The 25953-nt window shown below is 42.6% G+C and overlaps 1 protein-coding gene across 2 annotated transcripts; it reads right to left on the bottom strand.

Moving 5' to 3' along the window:
* Positions 1-7787: 7787 nt before the first annotated feature.
* On the bottom strand, positions 7788-22351 carry c1d (C1D nuclear receptor corepressor). 2 transcript variants are annotated; one of them, XR_014620051.1, is made up of 6 exons: positions 22317-22351; positions 21936-22071; positions 20852-20918; positions 11466-11521; positions 8847-10071; positions 7788-8799 (listed from the first exon to the last, which is right to left on the bottom strand). XR_014620051.1 is itself a non-coding variant. In XM_084321072.1 (5 exons), exons 2-5 carry the CDS (start codon positions 22065-22067, stop codon positions 9874-9876), a joined length of 453 nt encoding a protein of 150 aa, XP_084177198.1. In that variant the 5' UTR covers positions 22068-22071; positions 22317-22351; the 3' UTR covers positions 8840-9873. The 2 variants fall into 2 exon arrangements, 1 of the variants encoding a protein (XP_084177198.1); XM_084321072.1 differs by lacking the exon at positions 7788-8799 and having other exon boundaries at positions 8840-10071.
* Between the last annotated feature and the right edge of the window lie 3602 nt (positions 22352-25953).

The following is a 25953-nucleotide window of genomic DNA, read 5'->3' as shown; positions in this document are numbered from 1 at the left end:
ACATTTAACACTCACTTTAACACTCACTTTTAACACTTACCTTTAACACTCACCTTTAACACTCACCTTTAACACTCACTTTAGACACTCGCCTTTAACACTGACCTTTAACACTCACTTTAACACTCACTTTTAACACTTACCTTTAACACTCACTTTAACACTCACTTTTAACACTTACCTTTAACACTCACCTTTAACACTCAATCAATCAATCAATCAATCAATCAATCAATCAATCAATCAAATGTATTTATATAGCACGTTTAAACATGACGCTTGTCAACCAAAGTGCTTCACATAGCTAAGCTAAGTACAAAGAAAAGTATAAAATAAACTGAAAAATAAAATCAACGGATAGACAAAGGAAAAACAGAACAACATGTCAACAAGTACGGCAAGAGTCAAAGTGAGTCAGGGAAGGCCAGGCGATATAGGTGGGTTTTGAGTTTTGATTTAAAGGGGCTATGTATTATAAATGTCATTTTTCAGTCTCTAGCATTGTATTATAGTAATAGGAGTTTGTATCAATGTGTTTTAGGGTCTAAATACCATATTGGCGGATTGCTCAGATTCAGCCCAGCCCCTTTCGTTGTCTAGTAAATCAGGTCATATTTTTTTTGAACGGCCAATACGCGTCATATGGCCGCTGGGTAGCGCACAGTGATGCGATTGGCTCTGTGGTTGTAGCGCACCAAACAGGGTTTGACAGAGCGAGCGAGAGAGAGAGAGAGAGAATCAGATAGACCTTCGCGACAGAGCACACATACACACTGTGCCGCGGCGCTACAGCTGAAGTTATTATGAAATGCACCAAACGGGGTTTGACAGAGCGAGAGAGAGAGAGAGAGAGACAGATAGACCTTCGCGACAGAGCACACATACTGTGCCGCAGCGCTACAGCTGAAGTTATTATGAAATGCACCAAACAGGGTTTGACAGAGCGAGCGAGAGAGAGAGAGAGAGACAGATAGACCCTCGCGACAGAGCACACATACACACTGTGCCGCAGCGCTACAGCTGAAGTTATTATGAAACGCACCAAACAGGGTTTGACAGAGCGAGCGAGAGAGAGAGACAGATAGACCCTCGCGACAGAGCACACATACACACTGTGCCGCAGCGCTACAGCTGAAGTTATTATGAAACGCACCAAACAGGGTTTGACAGAGCGAGCAAGAGAGAGAGAGAGAGAATCAGATAGACCCTCACGACAGAGCACACATACACACTGTGCCGCGGCGCTACAGCTGCTCCCGAATCGAGAGAGAGAGAGAGAGAGACCACCGTGAAAACACTCCGCGCGCAGGCCCCCCCCCCCCCCCATTCGGGAGCACAAGCTGCAGCGCGGCACAGCAGAAGACCCCCCGAACGGGAGAGGGAGAGAGAGAGAGAAGGGGACCCGCACGCAGAGCGTCCACACAGTTCTCCCTCTCTCTCTCTCTCTCTCTCTCTCTCTGCCACTCGCAGACTGTGTGGATTGACTGCCACTGAAAGTGCTTATGGGCGGAGCCAAGCCAATAACAGGCTGAAATCCTGAGGCTGGAAAATGATGCTTTTGAGTACTCCATTAGAAATATAAAACAATGATTATTTTTGGAATAAACCTTACAGATGTGTTACATAGACTCACAGGAATTGTGTAAAGTTGCCCAAATAGTGCTAGGAATAGCAATACATAGCCCCTTTAACACTCACCTTTAACACTCACCTTTAACACCCATTTTTAACACTCACCTTTAACACTCACCTTTAACACTCACTTTAACACTCACCTTTAACACTCACTTTAGACACTCACCTTTAACACTCACCTTTAACACTCACATTTAACACTCACTTTTAACACTCACCTTTAACACTCACCTTTAACACTCACCTTTAACACTCACATTTAACACTCACCTTTAACACTCACCTTTAACACTCACCTTTAACACTCACATTTAACACTCACCTTTAACACTCACTTTAGACACTCACTTTAGACACTCACCTTTAACACTTTAAACACTTTTAAACACTACACTGCTCCCAGTATAATCAGTTACACATATTCACAGCAGGACACTGCTAGTAGAACCAGTTACACATATTCACAGCAGGAAGCTGCTCCCAGTAGAACCAGTCTGCTATTGCTGGACACTGAGCAGTTTATTGAGTTTATTGAGTTTATTAGGATCCTCATTAGCTGTTGCATGACAACAACTAGTCTTCCTGGGGTCCAGTTGTGGGTGAAGTGCCTTGCTCAAGGGCCCTTCACCAGTTGTTGTGAGGGGTGGAGAACGTTATTCATTCACTTCCCACACACACACACACACACACACACACACACTAAGACATACAGATTTCCTGTCAGTTTAGGAATTTGAATAGGCAAACCTCTGTAAACGGCCTGCTTCTTTAACCCTTAAAGCACCAATCAGTGATAAAAATGTAAACAAATGAATAGCCACCACCAAAAATAATAAGAATGTAGACTTGGTTTCATTTTCTAGTCAATTGACGGAGCTTGAATCCCTGACTTGATACAGGCATTAACACTAAACACAAAAGGTAAATATGAATTGAAATTGCAATTGTATTTTGTGTCTGTAAAATGTTTGTTTACATTGGAAATGTTTGTAAACACTGGACCAAATCAGATCTATATTATGATTCACAATGGGTTACGAAGGTTCAAAATATCTTATTATTATTTTGCATCCATAAGCTCAAGAACAAGTCCCTCGCCAGTCACCACCCCAATTACCTTTAAGACCCGCTGAGACTAATAAAGGTCCGAGCTTCAAGCCCAGGTCTCTCAACACAGTGACTCGTCATAAGATAGTGAATTAATTCATTATGTAGCGAATGAGCTTCGGCCGCTCTGACCCCCCAGCCACCCCCCCCCCCCCCCCCCCCCACCACATCTGGCCTGGGAGCCCCCCCCCCCCCCCCCCACATCTGGCCTTTTGGTCTGATGCCTTTCATTTTCTATTACCTAAACTTCCTCGCCACAAGCTAACAAGGCAGCTAACAAACAGCCTAAATAAACAAACAGGGGACGAGCCGGAGTGGGGCTTGTTAACACATGCTACTCCGCATGAGGGTTTGTTTGTTCAAACCTCCTTGGCTTGGTGACCTCCCTTCAAACTGAGCGCATGTGGACTTGAATCAGAACTGGAAAAAGAAAAGAAAAAAGAAATCCATATTTTTCCAATATTCCAGAGAAGGCTGTTTCATCGGCCGACTTGACACGCGTCTTTGAACCGAGTTAGAATAAACAACTCAGTGGAAAAGCTCGGGGACGGGGAGCGGGATGGGGAGCGAGACGGGGAGCAGGACGGGGAGCGGGACGGGGAGCGGGATGGGGAGCGAGACGGGGAGCAGGACGGGGAGCGAGACGGGGAGCAGGACGGGGAGCGGGACGGGGAGTGGGATGGGGAGCGGGATGGGGGACGGTGAGCAGGATGGGGAGTGGGACGGGGAGCGGGACGGGGGATGGGGAGCAGGATGGGTAGCTGGACGGGGAGCGGGGCGATTCGGCTAAACAACGTGTAGTTTCTCTATTCTGTGGCGCAGAGAAAAGAATGGGAGCGGAAAAAGATGAAAAATCACATTCTTGGGGAGTTGACTCACCATGTTGACTCACTGTGTCACGTTTCCTGCGCCTGATTAGAGGCAGGGAGTAACTCACAGCAGCGTTACGATTAGGATCAGCAGCGTCCAGAGGGAATTACTGAAAGGAAACAACATGGGTTTCTTTATCAATAGTGACAAGTGCTTTTCACAAAGGCACTTCTCATTAGCCTGTATGCTAACGTGATTGGACCTAGACCGCAGGCTACACGGTGGTTAGAGCGGACGTCTCGTAATGAAAAGGTCACCGGTTTGATCCCTGAGCCAGTGGTGGGGTCCCCTCTGGTGCAGTGCAGGAGCATTGTGATGGAAACCACTTATCTCCAAAAAGTTTAACTTCTCAGGAATTCAGAAAAACAGCCTTATTTTTAGATTGACATTGACATGTATTTTTTAAGTCATACATTGGGTTTTCAGTGTGCTTCATAGGTCCTAGGGTGAATATAAACATTAATTCCCAGTAACAAGGTCAAGGTCAACTTTATTTATATAGCACATTTAAAATCAACCGAAGTTGTACCAAAAGAAGAACAAAAGAAATTAAATGATCAAAAACTTGAGATAAGTGGTTTTCATCCAACAGTGACTTTGCTTGTCTTGATGGCTGTCTGTGTGTGTGTGGGGGGGGGGGGGCAAACTCTGATACAGAGTATGAATGAAATATGATGATCAAGTCTCTACATTCCTAGGCATATCGTGGACAGAATTCCATTGTGGAAATGTAAATAACCAAAACAAACTTGCCACAATATATATGGTTACCTGTTGTTTTGTTACCACCCTTATTTTTAGATGTATTACTGGTGATAACTACAGTACATCACTGCTCTTAGATGTATTACTGGTGATACCTACAGACAGTACATATATCACTCTGCTCTTAGATGTATTACTGGTGATATCTACAGTACATATATCACTCTGCTCTTAGATGTATTACTGGTGATACCTACAGTACATATAGCACTCTGCTCTTAGATGTATTACTGGTGATACCTACAGACAGTAGGCCTACATATATAGTAATAGTAGTAGTGTATTCAGTCATCTCAATACAATATGCACAATTATTTAACAATATTTGATTTGACAGTGACTGAAAAGGTACAGACTGAAGCATAATGCTTATACATGCCTATCCTATATTCTTAACAAAATTAAAACTCCAAAACAGTATTCTAAAAGAAAATAGCAAAAAACAGTATTATTCACCTTTGTAGTTTTCAAAAATAGCTTTACAAACCATTTTCTTAAAAACCAAAAGCAAATTACTCATTCTTAACTGTATATCAGCATTGTTCCACAAGTTAACCCCAACAATAGAAATACACCTCCTTTTAATATCACTCTGCTCTTAGATGTGCTGCAAATATGAATTGCCCCACGCGGGATCAATAAAGTTGTCTGAGTCTGGTCATACCTACAGTACATATATCACTCTGCTCTTAGATGTATTACTGGCGATACCTACAGTACATATATCACTCTGCTCTTAGATGTATTACTGATTACAGCTAGTAATCAGAAATTAGTTCAGCTCCAACTCCATAGTGAAGTTTGCAGACGACACAGTGGTGGTGGGACTGATCTCGGACAACGACGAGAAGGCCTACCGGGAGGAGGTTGAGGTACTGGAACGCTGGTGCCAGGACAACAGCCTGCTCCTGAACATTGGTAAAACCAAGGAGCTGATCGTGGATTATAGGAGAGGACAGCAGGAGACACACACACCACTGAGGATAAACGGGGCTACCGTGGACAGGGTGAGCAGCTTTAAGCACCTGGGGGTCCACATCTCAGAGGATCTGACATGGACAACACACATAGACTCAGTCGTAAAAAAGGCGAAGCAGCGCCTCTACCACCTGAGACAGTTAAGGAAGTTCAGAGTATCTGGGAAGATACTCCAGTCCTTCTACTCCGGAGCTGTAGAGAGCATCTTGACTGGAAACATCACTGCCTGGTATGGAAACAGCACGGCACAGGACAAGAAGACCCTACAGAGAGTGGTGCACTCAGCCGAGAGTACCACGGGTATTGCACTACCTCCCCTGCAGGTTCTATACAACAAGAGGTGCAAATCCAGAGCCTGCAGAATAATGAAAGACCCTCACCACCCCAACAACAGCCTGTTCCAGCTGCTGAGGTCAGGCAGATGCCTGCGAACCCCATGCTACTAGGACAGAGACTTCGGCTCAGCTTCTTCCCCCAGGCCATCAGAGCATTGAACACTGAACTCTCCACACACACGACACGCACGCTGTACACGCTCGCACACTAGCAGCCACTTTAACATGAGCAAGCACACACGCATGCTGCACACGCCCACACTTATGGCCACTAAGGAAAGGTCACTTTAAAAATAGTATAGTAACAGTAACAGTGTATTGCACTACCAAAGGACCTAGCATGTCCTCCATGCTCTGTAAATAACTTATGTACAAATACCGATATGCCCTACTATGTTACCTGTTTATTGCACAATGTTGTTTTATTGGATTCTATTATATGTTGTTACTACTGTATTGCACATCGTTGCGGGCAAGACCACCCGCATTTGATTGTATACTTGTATGCCGTGACAAATAAAACTCTTGACTTGATGATTAGTGGTGCAGCTATAGATTATTTCAGCTATCGATTGATTGACACTTTAGAATCGATTAATCGGATAAAAAAGATATTTTTTTAAAGGTACTTAGTACATAGAACACGCTGAACATTCTTAAAGAACAGTATTAATTGTTGAAAAGAGTAAACAATAAGACAGATACATGCATTTAGTATTCAGTATTTATTGCAAATTAAATAAACAAAAGTGTCACGGAAAATAAATTGGTCTGTTTAACAGACATTGCTTCACTTTCATGTTTCAGGCATAACAAACCAGCCTTTACTGTGTTCTTGGAACATACACTTCAAGTAACTTAACCTCACCTATATTTGGTAACTTATTTTTGGAAATCAGATGTCTGTATGTTGTAGCCTACACAGGACAGATCATCCAGTGAGCGGACTGAAGGAACGTGCAAGGCTCCACCAGACCAAAATCATTGCATCAAAACAAGTTTATATGAAACTAAAATAAACTGTAGCAACAGCCCAACATTCTACGCGTGGGGGAGATATAGAATAACACTAGAGGGATGGAGAAAGAGAAGGATAGTGTCAGAGAGGGGTAGAGAGATGGAGAGAGGGGCAGAGAGATGGAGAGGGGCAGGGAGAAATGGAGAGGCATGAAGAGAGGGGCAGAGGCAGGGAAAGAAAGGGGCAGAGAGAAATGGAGGCAGAGAGATTGAGAATATAAATATAAAAATATTGACTGGTGACACTAAACATATTAAATATCGACTCTGGTGACACTGAAACATTTTAAATATTGACTCTGGTGACTGAAACATTTTAAATATTGACTCTGGGACATTTTAAAAAGTGCTATTGTATTAATGATTATTTACGTAATTGTATTAACCAATGATAATATGTGTGTCTTATTGTCCAATTTATCTTTGTTATATTTTTTTATTCAGAATCATAAAGGTATTTTGCTAGGGCGGCTAAGTGGCGCAGTGGGCAAGGCGCTCGCCAGTGTCGCCACTAGTGCAGGAGATGCTGGGTTCGAGCCCAGCTCTCGGCATTGCTACCAGCTTGGCTGGTCGTTCATACTAAAACAATTGGCAGTGTTAGGGGTGGGAAAGCTGGTGGGTGGGTCCTGGTCGTTGTAAACAGCGACTCCTACAGTTCGGTCGGGGCGCCTGCTCAGCGAGGAAAGGATCTAAGGGGGGGGGTAGTGTGATCCCACACGTTACACCCTCTCAGTGAGAGTCCGCGCTGCCAGGTGAAAAGAAGCGGTTGATTGGCTACACATGTGTCGGAGGAAGCATGTGATAGCCTCCACTCTCCCAGACCGTAGGGGGTAGGTGCGCAGCGACCAGGAAGGGGATTGGGAATTGGCAAAACGACTAACATTGGGATGGGAGAAAAACAGAAGAAAAAGGAGGGGGGAAAAGATTTTTTTTTTTTAAAGAAGAAAATAAATAAAGGTATTTTGCTTTCTGCCTGTTGAAATGTCAGCATTATTGAAAACGAGTGTCCAGCCTCAATAATCTCATGATATAAATAATAGAATAGAAGTACTTTATTGATCCCGAGGGAAATTCATTGAATTCATAAAACGAATTAATTTGAAAAAGTTGAACTCAAAGAAAAGCAGTCTTCTTTAATTAGCTGAATGTTTGTTTTAATGGAAACAAGTGGTATTTAAGCCATATACACATTACATATGAAATTACTTCCTGGTCAACTGAATGAACAGCAACAGTATGACAGCCTCGTTATGAGTATAGAGCCATAATATTAGGTATTCAAAAGCCACAGTAATTAAAACAGCCAGATATTTAATCAGATGTTTAAGTAAGGGATAATGTATAGCTACGAGGTCATTGTCACAAAATAATTGACCGACACGGAGTTTAGAATACAGAGGCGCCTCGCCGAGGTGTTCTAAACGTAGTGAAGGTAAATTATTTTGCGACAATGACAGAGTATAGGCTATACATTATCCCGCTTATTACATGGCTAACTTACTAACAATATACCTAATTCATTTTACACCATCGACAAGACAAGATCAAATGCAGACGCAGTTGTTCTGTGGCTCAGTCAGCCCAAATAAAGTGATTATTATTATCGCCGGCAGGTGTGTCCGATTGCACTGATGCAGTGTGTGTCAGTGGGCTTGAGCATTTCGGCGAATGTTAAAACGCCATGTAATACACACATTTTTTTCTTTTTTTTTTTTTTTCTTTTTCCCCCTCCATTTTCCTCCGATTTTCTCCCATCCCAATGTTAGTCGTATGCCAATTCCCAGTCCCTTCCTGGTCGCTGCGCACTTACCCCCCACAGTCAGATCATCTGGGAGAGTGGAGGCTACCACGTGCTTCCTCCGACACACGTCCAGCCAATCACCGCTTCTTTTCACCTGGCAGCGCGGATTCTCATCGAGAGGGCGTAGCGTGTGGGAGGACCACACTATCCCCCTCGCGCCCCGACCGAACTGTAGGAGTCGCTGTTTACAACGACCCGGACCCACCCCGCCAGCTTCTCCCACCCTCTAATACAGCCAATTGTATTAGTGCAGACGGCCAGCCAAGCTGGTGACAACCCCGGAGCTGTGAGCTGGATTCGAACAGGCGAATCCAGCTCACAGCTCCGGGGCTGGTGACGAACGCAATCTCCGCTTGGCCACCTAACCGCCCTTGTAATACACACTTGTAATGTTATGGCATTTGTTTAACTAGTGGCATGTTGGTGAGAAGATACCAAAAGGCTTTGCAATGGTAACTAATACTTGTGCCAAAAAATGTCAGCCGTCTATAGAAACAATATATATATATATTATAGCCTAACTTATCAGGAAAGGTTGCACATCAGATCTAAAGGTGGCACTACCTTGTGTCAAACAAACCAAGCTAATCCATATCAATAATTACCAATACAAAAGGTTTGGAACTTTCAATGTGCAAAAAGAAATACAAAAAAATTAAGATTAAAAAAAACTTCACACCTACCAAAATGTTTAAATGACACTATCAACACAAATGATTCATAGAATCATATTATTCAAGCTTTACCTTGAAGAGAAAACCTCAAACAAAAAAGTGGCAGTATTTAACAGCTTAACACTCAGGGCTAGATCCACAAAGAATGGATTGCACGGAGCAAGTTGCACCCTTACTTAAAATTCATTATGAATTGAAAATGGGGGACCCTGATGTAAACAAGACAAAAGTCTTTCTCTGGTCTGCATCCCCTTAACAATTGTGTGTATTGAGCCATACTGTGTTGTACCCATTCTGCAATCTGTTAATAAAGTTTTCATTCAATCAATCACCATGCAGATTGATTGATTGAACATTTTATTAACAGATTGCAGAATGGGTACAATACAGTACATTTACATCAGGGTCCCCCATTTTCAATTCATAATGAATTTTAAGTAAGGGTGCAACTTGCTCCGTGCAATCCATTCTTTGTGGATCTAGCCCTCAGTCCTCAAGTTTCTGTCACTGTCACTAACCACTCATTTGCTGTTGTATATATTTTAGAGTTGAGGGACCGTACAGACAGACATGACAACTAACCAATCAAATCCCTGTTATTAATGTGATAATAATAAGAGGTTATAAGTTACTGGTCGTCATGGAAACCGACCCCTGGAGATGATGCCCCCGGAGACTAAGAGGGTCACACTCAGCTGAGCTTCGGTCGTTTGGACAGTGTGGCGCGGCCCGGCGTGCTCTTGGGCACAGCCTCTCTCTTGGAGCCTCCCTCCTCAGCTTTGTAAAGAGCGCTCATGACAAAGCGAGCTGCAGCCTTTTTGTCCAGACGGGCAGCTTTGCTTCTGTCTGTGATCTCCTTCACCCTGTTCATGTAGGTCCGGATTCTCTCCTGCGGAAACAAGTAAAGAGGGGAAGTAGGGCTGAAACAAGTGGAGAGGGAAAGTAGGGCTGAAACAAGTGGAGAGGGGAAGTAGGCCTGGGCGGTATCATAATTTTCACACCGTTATACCTTGATTACCTAATACCCCGGTGTACGGTATATGACGGTATGACTTTCATTTTCATCAGCGGGGGGGGGGGGGGGGGGGGGGGGCAACCCGTGTTACCAAGTAAACAAATCGCGGAGATGGCCAGTTAGCCCGCAGCATCCGAGTGCCACTATCATTAGCTCTCAGAATGGAGCCACTAGCCAGAAGCCCGCAGCATCCTAGTAATACTAACGTTAACTCTCAGAATGGTAGCCAGGAGCCCCGCAGCATAGTACTAGTAACGTTAGTATTGTGTATTTAAAAACGCACCGGACTGCGACGTAACGTTTTACCGTTTATTTGCTTGTTCCACCAGTCCACAACAACACACACTCGTTACCACAACGCTTTACGGTATTTTCACAGCACTGTTGCAACATTACCGTAAAGCGTGACCACCGTTGTGATACACATACACAACAGTTAGCTCTCAGAACAGCCAGTTAGCCCGCAGCACCAGGCAGCAATGGTAAGCGTGTCTCGACTCTAATTTAATTTCCAGTGAAGCGGGGTTTCCCCTCCTCCTCCTGTGTGTGTAGACAACCAGCTCTGCGGCTCGCTCGACTAGTGACTGAGGACTGGTCTCGCCCTCTGCTGGCGCGTGTGTGCAGTGTACTACAACCAACCACTGTTAAAACTCCGTTTCACTGTAATATAAACTGAAACGGATCTTGTGATTTTGACGGTATTGGTTTTCAATACCGTCGGAATTTCTAAATACCCTGATATACCGTAATACCGCCATACTGCCTAAGGGGAAGTCAAATTCCTGTTGCAACGTCAGTCAACTAAGAAGAACGTCTTTAGTCGAGGAGCCTGACAGTCAGAACGTCTTTAGTCGAGGAGCCTGACGGCCAGTCAGAACATCTTTAGTCGAGGAGCCTGACAGTCAGTCAGAACGTCTTTAGTCGAGGAGCCTGACAGTCAGTCAGAACGTCTTTAGTCGAGGAGCCTGACAGTCAGTCAGAACGTCTTTAGTCGAGGAGCCTGACAGTCAGTCAGAACGTCTTTAGTCGAGGAGCCTGACAGTCAGTCAGAACGTCTTTAGTCAAGGAGCCTGATAGTCAGTAAGAACGTCTTTAGTCAAGGAGCCTGACAGTCAGTAAGAACGTCTTTAGTCAAGGAGCCTGACAGTCACAACGTCTTTAGTCGAGGAGCCTGACTGTCAGTCAGAACGAGGACAGCCTGAAATACAACCCAAAACTGACACGGGCAGGATAATAAGGTCAAGGATGAATGAGGGAAAATATCTTACCAGTTCCTGCTTTATTCCATGTTCTTTGGGGTTCACTCCTTGAGTAACCAAGTACACTGTCGGCAAAGGAAAAACAAAAGATTAATAATAATAATAATAATAATAATAATAATAATAATAATAATAATAATAATAATAATAATAATAATAATAATAATAATAATAATAAACCTTATTTGTATAGCACCTTTCATACAAGAATTGCAGCTCAAAGTGCTTCACAGCAGCAAAAAAAGACAGGCATAAAAAAACCTTTTAAATATCCTAAATAAATAAAACAACCGAAAACAATCAAATGAACTCTCAGCCTGTTAACAAAAATGCACTGTAGTAAAAAACAAAAACAATATATAAAATGGACTCCGTCTCTGTTGGCAAAAATTGCACTTGAATAAAAAACACAACTAAAAACAATAAATAAAATGGACTCGGAGCCTCTTAATTAACACTTTGGGTGCCGGAAAACGCTTTACAGCGTCATTCCCGGCCATGCTCAAGTTGCCGAAGGCCGCTTTACAGCGTCTTTAATATCAATATTTCAAAAATCTGTGATCGGATTCATATTTCCCCTCCGCTGGCCTGAGATCCACCAGGAGGACCCACTGAGCTCTCTGGCGGTTCAGGAGCGCCATCTGGTGGCCGATCGGCGCAATCGCCAAACAGGAAGTGCTGTGGAGGTTGTGCTGGTCGGCCATATTACTTCCGGGCACTCGGTTTGGCTCCCGGCACTCTGGCTCGTCACAATATATAGCGATCCATTGCCAATAACTCGATAAACAACATGATTTGGACGTATATAGTATTATACAAGCTGGAAATGGTTCATCAGGATAAACATCCCATAATCGAAAACGGTCTACACCACGCTGATCGTCCAACGGCGCGAGGAAGATCCGGTAAGATTCAGCGTTATTTTTGAACGTGTTCCATATAAACTGTTATGATGAACATATGACCCACACTAGATTAATGATATAACGCTGCCCACGGAATTATAAACGATCCCCCGCCCATCCGGTCATCATCAGATCATACGTAGATCATTCTAGAAGTACGTCCAATTGAAATTTTTTATATCGCCCCGATTGCCATCAAACTGTATTTCATCATCAATATAATGCATTTGGGGCTATAGATCACGTTCTGGAGAAAGCTGCAGAAAGAGATGAAAACATACTTATACATTAGACCATACTTTACTATGAATATGTGAATGAAAAAGTTTAACGTTGCTACACAATGAACAATACATATAGGATTTTGAATGGGCCCTAATAATGGCAATGTAGCAATAGAATTTAAAAAGTTATAGCCATGCAAAGAAGGGGTACTTCTCCATAGACAAATAGAGCTGGCAATCTATGGTATATCATGAATTTAACCCATGGCACCCAAAGTGTTAACAAAAATGCAGTGTAATAAACTGGTTTAACTGTTCTGGTGAGTTAAATAGCCTATAGCCATTTACATTTTTATATGAAATGCTTCAGTTTAATTAAATATATATTTTTACGTTAATAATAATACTATTTACATTTATATATTTATAAATGTAATTATAAATATATAAATGTAAATATTATTATTATTATTAACGTAAAAATATATATTTAATTAAACTGAAGGATTTCATATACAAATATATATAGGGCAAATATAACTGAGAGGGCATATATCGCCTCATCTTGCACCATGACCTTTTTACACATATACACATCAGGGCAAGTATACTTACCCAGATGCTTGATCTACTGTAATCGTTCCTGCCACACATCAGATTGAAAACAAAGCACAGGCCGCCGCACACTAACAAAATAAATAGTTACTGTATGAATTTTCATCTCAAAGAACGTATTTGAAATAAGTGGCATTGTCGCCGTTTTTAGCTTAACTTTTACAGCGTATTTTACGTCTATGGGCAATAATAATTATTCGAGGCTCCATTTTTCGTAGACGAAAAATACACCAGTATGCAGTATAGATATACATTTTCTCGACAAAACGCTACCTGCCACGACAAAATCCGTGCCTTGGTTAGATCGATTAATTATCGTCTCAGAATAACTATAAGTGGCTGCGTGCGTATTTTACGTATATGGACTCAAATTTAGAGAATAAATTGAGAGCGGCAAAAATTGAGAATAAATGCAAAAATGGCTTTTCATTTAATTTGTAAGACCTTGTATTATTTCATTCGTTTTGTTTTTTAAACGAGTGGCCTTTATTCAATAAATTGACACAACGAATGTGCACTTTAGGATTTATTTGTATTTACTAACTTTGCAGTGCAAAGCCTTTATAAATGTGTAATGGCCTCTGTTTCTGTTGTTATATGCACATTTAGTTTCAAGTTTCACATTTGTTCTGTGTTCTTTCTTGCAAGTGTCAATAAACAGTGTTCAGTATAGCCTATTTGTCTGTGTTTCACTTTCAATAACGAATGCGTGCTTTCCGAATCCCAAACAATATTCCTGCTGCAAAATCGTCCTCTAAAGATAGACATTTAGACTAAAATTGGTAAACAAACGTAGTGCTGAAAATATACACTTTGACTGCTGTTTTTATAGGGTTAGGGTCTTTAAGAAACGCAACATTAATTAATACGGACTGTATTAGTCTATTTATGACCCGAAATGATTGTCTGTCCGGTAATGGACCGCTCAAGTTTAACACATTGGACGCCAGACCCGACATATTTCGGGTTAACTCACCGAACGTTGGGCGCCAAACCCGAGAAAAGTCGGGTTTTCATCGTTATTTCTTTTATTCGATATTTCCCTTCATAATTCATCCATCCAGTCTGATGTTATCATTGGGAATGGGTCTGAGATCGTAAACGTCCAATACCGCCGCCTAACGCCTTGCAGCCGCTACTCCATTTGAAACGATGTGGCTTGTTGTCTGGGCCGAGCTGCGGCGTGCGGGCGGGATCTAAATACTCCGGCAAGACAAGCGCTTATAACATGCATCGACGAGGGTCGGGCCCCCCCGGTTCGTGGTGGATTACGTTGGAAACAGGATCGCGATCAGTATTTGGAATGGTGATCAGATAATTGGATTATTCTTTTTGCAGTACATCATAGACGTCACGAGGTAAGGACTATATGTTATCAATTACCGCGGCGGTAGGAAATATTTCGCAAATTTGTGCGTTAAGGAAAAAATCAATACCGCGGCAGCCCTAGCATATTCCGTTGGTGGCAATCGAAGCATAGAAAAACGACCTCCCCACCCACCCTTTCATGCATGCATGATGAAACATAATACAGATAATCTAGCGTTGATTTCAGATTGATTATTGATCCAGGCGAGGAATGACACATTTTATAATGAAATGCAGTAAAACGCTGTTTGGCAGCGTTTCCTGGGATTACACCGAATCACTCTAAAACTATACTCGCCACGGTATAAAACAGAAATGTATGGATGAAAAAATTATCTGTTTTTTGCATCTTGACCAGAAGAAACTCAATGACAATCGACTGTTATTAGATCCATAGCTATAATATTTAATATAGTTTTAGCACTGCAAACACCGGCATTTATCCCCATTGAACAAAGCGCTGGCACACACGGCCATACGCCCACAGCGACCTCTGGCGCTGAACCTGTTAACACATTGTGCGCCATAAACGGCGTAAATCGTTATTGCCCGCCATGCGTTGAATGCCAACACCGGCATAAATCGTTTTTGGGATCAATATTAAATTTTTTCGCCATGGCATTCATAATTCATCCAGTCTCCCTCCGGACTGCAGCGGCACCCTGTCTGATATTGCAACGCCTCAATACCGCCGCCTGGTGGATGGTCGGGCGAGTTACACTCACGCCAAACCGGAAGTGGCCATCGGTGCATTGAGGAAATTCCTCCGCCAGAGATATGTGGCGTGGATCAATATACACACTCGAGTGCATTTGGAGTATAGATATACATTTTCTCGACAAAACGCTACCTGCCACGACAAAATCCGTGCCTTGGTTAGATCGATTAATTATCGTCTCAGAATAACTATAAGTGGCTGCGTGCGTATTTTACGTATATGGACTCAAATTTAGAGAATAAATTGAGAGCGGCAAAAATTGAGAATAAATGCAAAAATGGCTTTTCATTTAATTTGTAAGACCTTGTATTATTTCATTCGTTTTGTTTTTTAAACGAGTGGCCTTTATTCAATAAATTGACACAACGAATGTGCACTTTAGGATTTATTTGTATTTACTAACTTTGCAGTGCAAAGCCTTTATAAATGTGTAATGGCCTCTGTTTCTGTTGTTATATGCACATTTAGTTTCAAGTTTCACATTTGTTCTGTGTTCTTTCTTGCAAGTGTCAATAAACAGTGTTCAGTATAGCCTATTTGTCTGTGTTTCACTTTCAATAACGAATGCGTGCTTTCCGAATCCCAAACAATATTCCTGCTGCAAAATCGTCCTCTAAAGATAGACATTTAGACTAAAATTGGTAAACAAACGTAGTGCTGAAAATATACACTTTGACTGCTGTTTTTATAGGGTTAGGGTCTTTAAGAAACGCAACATTAATTAATACGGACTGTATTAGTCTATTTATGACCCGAAATGATTGTCTGTCCGGTAATGGACCGCTCAAGTTTAACACATTGGACGCCAGACCCGACATATTTCGGGTTAACTCACCGAACGTTGGGCGCCAAACCCGAGAAAAGTCGGGTTTTCATCGTTATTTCTTTTATTCGATATTTCCCTTCATAATTCATCCATCCAGTCTGATGTTATCATTGGGAATGGGTCTGAGATCGTAAACGTCCAATACCGCCGCCTAACGCCTTGCAGCCGCTACTCCATTTGAAACGATGTGGCTTGTTGTCTGGGCCGAGCTGCGGCGTGCGGGCGGGATCTAAATACTCCGGCAAGACAAGCGCTTATAACATGCATCGACGAGGGTCGGGCCCCCCCGGTTCGTGGTGGATTACGTTGGAAACAGGATCGCGATCAGTATTTGGAATGGTGATCAGATAATTGGATTATTCTTTTTGCAGTACATCATAGACGAGGTAAGGACTATATGTTATCAATTACCGCGGCGGTAGGAAATATTTCGCAAATTTGTGCGTTAAGGAAAAAATCAATACCGCGGCAGCCCTAGCATATTCCGTTGGTGGCAATCGAAGCATAGAAAAACGACCTCCCCACCCACCCTTTCATGCATGCATGATGAAACATAATACAGATAATCTAGCGTTGATTTCAGATTGATTATTGATCCAGGCGAGGAATGACACATTTTATAATGAAATGCAGTAAAACGCTGTTTGGCAGCGTTTCCTGGGATTACACCGAATCACTCTAAAACTATACTCGCCACGGTATAAAACAGAAATGTATGGATGAAAAAATTATCTGTTTTTTGCATCTTGACCAGAAGAAACTCAATGACAATCGACTGTTATTAGATCCATAGCTATAATATTTAATATAGTTTTAGCACTGCAAACACCGGCATTTATCCCCATTGAACAAAGCGCTGGCACACACGGCCATACGCCCACAGCGACCTCTGGCGCTGAACCTGTTAACACATTGTGCGCCATAAACGGCGTAAATCGTTATTGCCCGCCATGCGTTGAATGCCAACACCGGCATAAATCGTTTTTGGGATCAATATTAAATTTTTTCGCCATGGCATTCATAATTCATCCAGTCTCCCTCCGGACTGCAGCGGCACCCTGTCTGATATTGCAACGCCTCAATACCGCCGCCTGGTGGATGGTCGGGCGAGTTACACTCACGCCAAACCGGAAGTGGCCATCGGTGCATTGAGGAAATTCCTCCGCCAGAGATATGTGGCGTGGATCAATATACACACTCGAGTGCATTTGGATCGCTTTCGAAACGCAATAATCTATATGATTTCGGCGTTTTTTTGCGTCATACAAACCGGAAATGGATCTAGGAGATCGAGTTAAATAATTGGGATATTTTTCCTCCAGTCTCATCGGCGAACGGTAAGAGGACACTAACGTTATTTTCAGCCCGATTGTCCATTTCTTTGTTTGCGATCAGTCTGATCAATATATCAACCCATACTAAATAAAGCCGTTACTGACGATCAAGGAATTATAAACGACCCCCCCCCCCCTTTCCTTCACGCATGATGAAGCATAATGTATACCGATCATATACATTTGAATTTTTTAATATAGCGTGTATAGGAAAGAAACGCCAATCGATAATCTATCATATGCGTCAGGGCCTATAACTAGCGTTTTTGGAATTACAGCAGAAAAGCTTAAAAACATACTTATATTCTCGACGGTATTAACTATAACACAACAATGTATGAATGAAAAAATATAACGTTCCCACATCCGGAACGATAGATAATCGATGTTGAATGGGCCATAGTAATGCAGATTATAGCTATAATATTTAAAAAGTTATAGCCCTGCAAAGAAGGTAAACATCTCCATAGGCTTACAGCGGTGGCAGACTGGGTATAATGATGGGCATACTGCATGGCAATCAATGTGTTAAGGGGATAAGCTGTCAACATGTCATCATAGCAGGGGATTTGCAGGGAGGATGGAATGATGTTGATCCAGGAAGTGACTACCAGTACCTTTATGCACCTCGTACACCAGGGCTATTCAACTGGCGGCCCTGATTCTGACCGGCCCGCAAAAGATTACATGATAATAAATTTTTTTTTTTTAAATTTAATTTTTTATTTTTACTTTTTTCTTTTCATGTCAACGTTCACACGCACAATTGAGCCAAAGGTCACTCAATTAATGACAGATTTCATTGATAAATTGAGGGAAAACTTTGCATGTCGATTTGATGAATTTGACATGCCCAGAGAATTAATGCATTTTGTGAGCAACCCATTTGCCAATGTAGCTGCTATTTCCACAAAAGGACAAGAGTTCCTTGCATCACTTCACATTGATGAAGGTCTCCTGCAACTTGAAATAATTGACATGCAAGCATCATCTGCTCTGAAGCAGGCACTTGAGAATGAATCCACCACAACATTTTGGATAAAGTGTATTCATGTCAACACATAACCCAAAAAAAAACGCTGGCAATATCTGTGCTAACAATGTTTGGCTCAACATACACCTGTGAATCCAGTTTCTCTCACATGAATGCCATTAAAACAAGCAACCGTGCCTCCTTGACAAATGAGCATTTGCATCACTGTTTGCGGGTAGCCCTCACTTCCTATGAACCCTCTTTCTCTGCCATTGCCCAGTCAAAGATTGCGGGTGATTCGCTCCGCGGAGAGGGTGATCGGCTGTCCCCTGCCCTCCCTCAGGTCCCTGCACGACTCCAGGGCGCTGAAGAGGGCGAGGAAGATCATGGCCGACCCATCCCACCCCGGTCACAGCCTCTTCACCCTGCTCCCCTCTGGGAGAAGGCTGAGGATCCCAAAGGCTGTGAAAGCTCGACACAGACTGAGCTTATTCCCCTCAGCCGCCAGGCTGATCAATGCCTCAGGTCCCCCCCCCCCCCCCCCCCCTCTGTACCCCCCCCCCCCATCTGCCCCCAAGTGACACTGGCACAATGACACTGACTGCACTGCACTAGTCCATACTGGATCCCTGCACTCTTCACTTTATATATATATATATATATATATATGTATTTATTGATTAATCCCCCACTGCACTGTTTAGTTTCTTTTCTTGTCTGTGTTGGTGTTGTTTACTGTGAAAAAAGAAAGGAAATGCATACACTGTATTGCTGCAACAATTACCAATGTGTTTTACACAAATGGCTAAATAAAGGAATCTGAATCTGAATCTGAAAGAAGTGCAATCTCTCATTAGATGTGTGTATGTAGTAGGGATGCCCCGATCGATCGGCCACCGATCGTTATCGGCCGATACTCAGTATAAATATGCAATCTGTGAATTCCGATAATGAGTCATATTCGCCGATAGCGGAAACCGATCAAGCGAAGCTCTCACTCGCTGTCTGTCTCAGACACACACGACCTGCAAACTGCCGCTGCTCCTCCTCCCTAGCCCCGCCCGCCCCCGTGTAGAGTTTGTAAACACTGAGGACTGAGAGGCGGCTCCTCTGCTCGAGTCTGTAGTGCATTCGACCTGCGCTAACGTTAGCTACCTAGCTATCGTTACTGTTTAAACAAAATTACCCAGTCAACTATTCACGTTTAGTAGGCATTGTCTAACGGTATTTAGCCGGCTAGCTACCGATAGCTCCTGATATCAACAAATGATCCAGAAAGTCTAGTAGTCCATGTTCATACCTCCGTTAGCTTGCGTTAGCTGACGTTAGTTTACTGTTCAAAACTAAATGTCCCATTGAACTAAAGTTCTGTCTAGCCGGCTAGCAGTAGCTACAGATAGCTCTTGATATCAATGTCTTATAACATTGATTTAATGCGTATTCGAGCTGAGGGCTTGCTGAATGTGAAATGACCAAATCACAGTAACGTTACCAATAGGGTCCAGCTGCAGCGCCGGAGAATCCTTTTTGGAGCTGAAGGCTACTAGAGTACACACAGACAGTGGAGCTGTTTGCAGATAGCGAGCATTTTGACTTGTTGCGTGGTGGCGATGTCTCGCAGATAATACAAGTACAAGTCTAATTATATAATATATATATTTTATAAAAAAAAAAATTATTTTATTTTATTTTATTTTTTAATTTTTAATTTCTTTTTAATCAAAAACAATCGGTATCGGATCGGTATCGGCCGATATGGCTCACGACGATCGGTGATCGGTATCGGTGGCAAAAAACGTGATCGGGGCATCCCTAGTATGTAGGCTAGGCCTGTCTGCCCCCACCCCCCCTGATGTTTGAGAGTTAAGAGTGGACAATAAGTGCTAATAAGATGCTGTGATTTGCTGTTGTTACACAGACATGAAGCACTTTTTCATAAGCTCAGCTGCACTATAAATGTGTTTTTTTTATTCAAGTGTTGATGTTAGAATGTTCAGATGCACATCATGCACTTGTTTTTTTTTTTTTTTTTTTTATATTGAAATGTTGAAGAGGAGATGTTGCAGTCATAAATGAAGCACTTTTTGCAGGAGATGTTGCAGATGTGGCACATAAATGAAGCACTTTTTTTTTAAAAGTATACTACTTTTGCAATGTAGTTAAATAAAAGTTATGAAAATGTGGTTGCGTGTTGTGTCAAGTGTACATATATTCATAGCACGGGGAGGCGCCGTGGCAGTCCGGCCCCTGGCCCCTTGGGTTTCTGAAAATGTGGCCCCCTTAACAATTTAGTTGAATAGCCCTGTCGTACACCGTCATAACACTACATACACGATCATAACACTACGTACACGGTCATAACGCTATCCTGAATTTGTATCGCCCCACCATTCATACAGCTGCCTGTATAAGACAGTATTTGATCAACTTACTCCAGAATAGTGAATTGAGCGTGTAGGCAGACATCAGGTCCAGCTTGGCTTGCTCCAAAGGATCCAGCTGTCAACAAATTAATGTTGTGCAAGTTATTTTCTACTCTATTCATCTAGAATTATATTTTCACCTACCTGTACCCCCTGGGTGTCCAATAGTCGAAGGGTTGGTGGTTCGAATCCCGCTCAAGCCCATGTCCATCCCATTGCCGTTGTGTCCTTGGGCAAGACACTTAGCCTACTTGCCTCGTATGAATGTGTATGCATGTGAATGAATGTTGGTGGTGGTCGGAGGGGCCGTAGGCGATGATTATTCGCCACGCTTCCGTGAGTCTGCCTCAGGGCAGCTCTGGCTGCAATTGTAGCTTACCACCACCGGTATGACTGTGTATGAACGAATAATGGACTCTGTGAAGCGCTCTGAGTCAGAGAAGAGCGCTATATAAATCCAATCCATTATTATTATTATTTATTATGTAAATGTCCTAACCCAACCCCCTCCAATGTACAGTAAATGACCGTGTATGGTTGTCAATATTCCAATGTACAGTTTTGCTTGTACAGTTGTACAGTGCCCCCCCCCCCCTCCTACCCAACCCCTCCAATGTACAGTTTCTACATCAAATGTATATACTCTCTTTTCTGGACTCTTTTTGTATCACAAACAGTACTGTATTTGCAAATCTGGTATGTCATAAATGTATAGATGTAGCAGTACTGTCTATCTGTACGTCGTGTATGTCATGTTATGATGAATTAAAAATGGGGGACCCTGATGTAAACAAGACGAAAGTCTTTCTCTGGTCTGCATCCCCTTAACAATTTGTATGTATTGAGCTGTACTGTATTGTACCCATTCTGCAATCTGTTAATAAAGTTTTCAATCAATCAATCAATTCCCCCATGCAGCTATGACACCCGAATCTCTCCAATGTGATTAATAAAGAAACACATGACGTGACCACGTAAAAATCGAGTTCACGTCTGGTCTAGCCCTATTTGTTCAAAATGTGTCAAAACTAGCTTATGGAGAGACGTCACAGCAAATCCAACACCCGTTTTGGCTGATAAAATAGACTCGTACCTTTTGCAGTAGCTCCTTTCTGGGCATCGATAGCACTGTCTGCACCATGCTGTTGACAGAACTGACCGAGGACTCGAAGCCTGCCAGCTGTTCCTCAATCTCTGTGGGGTAGTCTTCTGCTTGAATGTCCATTTTCCTGAATATAAGAACGTTAAAGACAAAACACGTTGTGAGACGTTGTGCCGCTAAAGTTAGCACTATCAGTAAGCCAACTAACAGCATTAATTCACTCTTCAAAGTTAGCAGTAGCCCACACGTACAATAACAAGCTACGGGGAACATACATAACATTTACAGTTGCTTTACTGGACATAATATGTATAAAATGAATTGGAACTTAAACGAATAAGTCTGCAAAAAAATTAATAATAATAACCTCACCTATTTTCTACAAACACGTTGCGCTCGACACCGGAAATGACATCATGTAGCTAGACACTAGCAGGATTGTATTTCTCTTCTTCTACGCTCTACTGCCGTCTGCTGTTTTGGAAGAGAAGCTGTAGGATTATTTTCCACAACTAGAAAGCAATATTTGTATGAAATAATTATATTTTCCATTTACACTAGACATATATTCGTGGCTGTTGATTATGCTGAAGTAATTTTAGTTAAAAGCATAGACAATAACATGTGAGCCTACGTGAGACTATCTATACACGTCCCAGTCTGGAAACATGAAATGTAATGCAGAATTATCACTCTGATAACCAGACAAAACAACACAAATCGTGTATATTGGTATAGGGGTGTTCGAAAAAAAAAATTAAGAATTGTGATTATATCTCTCTATCGATTCACAAATGTTTGTTGTTTGTTTTGCAGCTAGATGTTTATTTGTATGAAATTATATTTTCCATAATAGACAGCTGTGATTATGCTGAAGTAATTTTAGGAAGGAAAAAAAAAGTCTGCTTCGGTGCAGCGTCGTACTGTAAGTGAATCAGTCACGTTACCATGGTAACGTCAAGACGTCGGTGTCAGTTATATTTCATACCGGCTCCGCGTCTTGCTCGCCTATTGGACTACACTCGTGTGCCTATTGCACTCGCTGAAAAAAACAATCATACACCTTACATCTACCATAGCCACGCCTGCCTCCGGTCGTATATATGCCAGATGCAATTCTCGAAGACACTCTGATGTCACGAGACCGCCGCCATCTTGGTATAGGGGGACCATACGGATTTCTACCATCAAATGCATGCGTTGAGGTCCGTTTTTATTACATGTTTTATCACATTCTTGTTCATTTCATAACATTTTCATACGATTTGTTTTGAAAATATTGAGGCCAACATGGCATTTCACTATTTCGAAAGCCTTTCTGGTGATTCTAAGGCGAGATATGAGTCAAAGATCTCCCCCTGATTGACTTGACATAATGTCCATACAAAACACCTGCAGACATGGCCATCTCTCGAATACCCAAATTGAAGCTGCTGTGAATGAATGAATGAATGAATGAATGAATGAATGAATGAATGAAAACTTTATTAACAGATTGCAGAATGGGTACAGTGCAGTACAGCTCAATACATACAATTGTTAAGGGGATGCAGACCAGAGAAAGACTTTCGTCTTGTTTCCACCAGGGTCCCCCATTTCCAATTCATCGTAACATATATGACATACATGACATACAGATAGACAGTACTGCTACATCTATACATTTATGACATACCAGATTTGCAATTACAGTACTGTATTTGTGATACAAAAAGAGTCCAGAAAGAAAAGAGTATATACATTAGGCGTAGAAACTGTACATTGGATTGGGTAGGTGGGGGTGGGACTGTACATTGGAGGTGGGGGGGGGGGGGGGGGGGGGGGTAGGAGTGGGGGGGGGGGGTGTTGGCGGGGGTTGTGTTCGGACATTTACAGGGGCCAGTTTCGAGTTGCAGTCTCCCTTAGGTGTTTTTTGAGAGTGTTTTTGAAAGTGGGTAGTGATTCACATTCCTTTACAGCTTTGGGTAGGGCGTTCCACATTGATGTGGCATAATTGCGAAACGTGTTTAGTCCCTTGTTTGAGCCGAATCTGGGTTTAACATGATTTGTGGAGCTCCCTCTGGTGTTGTGATCGTGGTATTCACTGACCTTTGGGAAGTATTTAGTCATGTACATGGGTACCTTGGTCGTGTAGTGTATCTTGTAGACCAGGCCCATTGCAAGTTGCTGTACTCTGTCGTCTACTCTAAGCCATCCTAGGTTGTCAAAGTGGGCAGGGGTGAGGTGGGTTCTAGGAGTAAGGTCAAGCAGTAGTCTGACCAGTTTGTTTTGAGATGTTTGTAATTTTGTTTTTAGCGCCTTTGAGGTGCTTTGGTACCATGAGGTGCAAGCATAGTCGTAGTACCCTTGAATGAGTGCTCCTGCTAGAGTCTTCAGGGTATTCTTGTTTACCAGTGAGGAGATCCGGTACAAGAAACGAGTTCGTTGGTTGACTTTTTTTATTACATTGGATGCCATTTTGTCACAGGAAAGATTTGCCTCTAGGATGGAACCCAGGTAGGTAATATCTTCTTTCCTTGTGACAATATTGTCACCCACTGTAACTGAGAAGCCGTCGGTCTTGCTGAGTTTGTTATTTGAACCGAAGAGAATGGACTCTGTTTTGCCCATGTGTAATGATAGTTTGTTATCAGCGAGCCATATGCAGATTTTGCTTAGTTCTGAGCTGAGGGTTTTTTCAACCTGTAATTTGTTCTTGTCAGAGACCAGCAGGGCTGAGTCGTCCGCAAACAGGAACAAGTTGCAGTCACAAGCTGACGACATGTCATTTGCATAAATTAGGAACAGTAGCGGACCTAGTATGCTTCCTTGTGGAACACCACAGTTTACTGTGAGGGGGGGGGATAGGGTACCGTTTACCTCCACCATCTGCTCTCTCCCCTCCAGGTAGGATTGCATCCAGCTCACTGATAGACTATCAAAACCAATTGCTTTTAGCTTGTCAATCAGAATGGTGTGATTGACAGTGTCGAAGGCCTTTTGTAGGTCCAGCATGACCATGCCGCAGTATTTGCCCGCGTCCACCTCTTGTTTGATGTGGTCGTTTAAATAGAGAAGGCATGTGTCAGTGGAGTGGGATGTTCTGAAGCCAGATTGGAATTCGTAGATTAGATTTTTTTCCGCAAGGTATTTTTCGACCTGTTCGTATACAATTTTTTCCATGACTTTCGAGATGGAGGTAAGGATAGAAACAGGGCGGTAGTTGCCTGGGTCTAATTTACTGCCTTTTTTGTGCAGAGGGGTCACTCTCGCAATTTTGAAGTCCTTGGGGACGTGTCCCTGTTTTATAGAGAGGTTTATTATGTGTGTGATGACTGGGGTGATTACGTTACGTGTTACGTTTTGTACTAATAACAAACACAGAAATCCAAATCGCAAGTTTTATATAATACCAGCTGATGCATCACGGAGGAAAAAGTGGCTGGTGGCTAACGTTCGGCTAACTCGCTCTGTGTTGTGGTCGTGGTAGCTACATGCTAAGCTAACGTTAATTACATAATATCGAACCGATAGGAGCTTATCTTATCTAATCTTACGTGGTGGTACCACGTGTGCCACTACCCGATCAAACATCCACGTAAGATTAGATAAAATAAGCTCCTATCGGTTCGATATTATGTAATTAACGTTAGCTTAGCACGACCACAACACAGAGCGAGTTAGCCGAACGTTAGCCACCAGCCACTTTTTCCTCTGTGATGGTATAAAACTTGCGATTTGGATTTCTGTTTTTGTCATTAGTACAACGCGTAACACAGCAGCTCTTTGGCATTGTGAAGGACTGAAGAAAATTCTGCTTGATAGTCTTTAATTTGACGCTTTAACGATCCGTTTCTGCACTAAATGAACCGTACACAATGTACGAGGCGGGGCAGTTTCCCCCCACGCTGCAGTTGCCTAGCAACAACAGACAGGAAGTTGACTTCGAGAATGGCCACTCTCGCCCTTCCTCGCATTTTCACGCGAAACGGCTGCTCATACGCTACCCACAGCAGTGAAGATTCGATTA

This window comes from Notolepis coatsorum, assembly GCF_963971535.1.
Source record: "Notolepis coatsorum genome assembly, chromosome: 9".
Taxonomy (NCBI): Eukaryota; Metazoa; Chordata; class Actinopteri; order Aulopiformes; family Paralepididae; genus Notolepis; species Notolepis coatsorum.
This window is presented reverse-complemented; position numbering and strand designations above follow the sequence as displayed.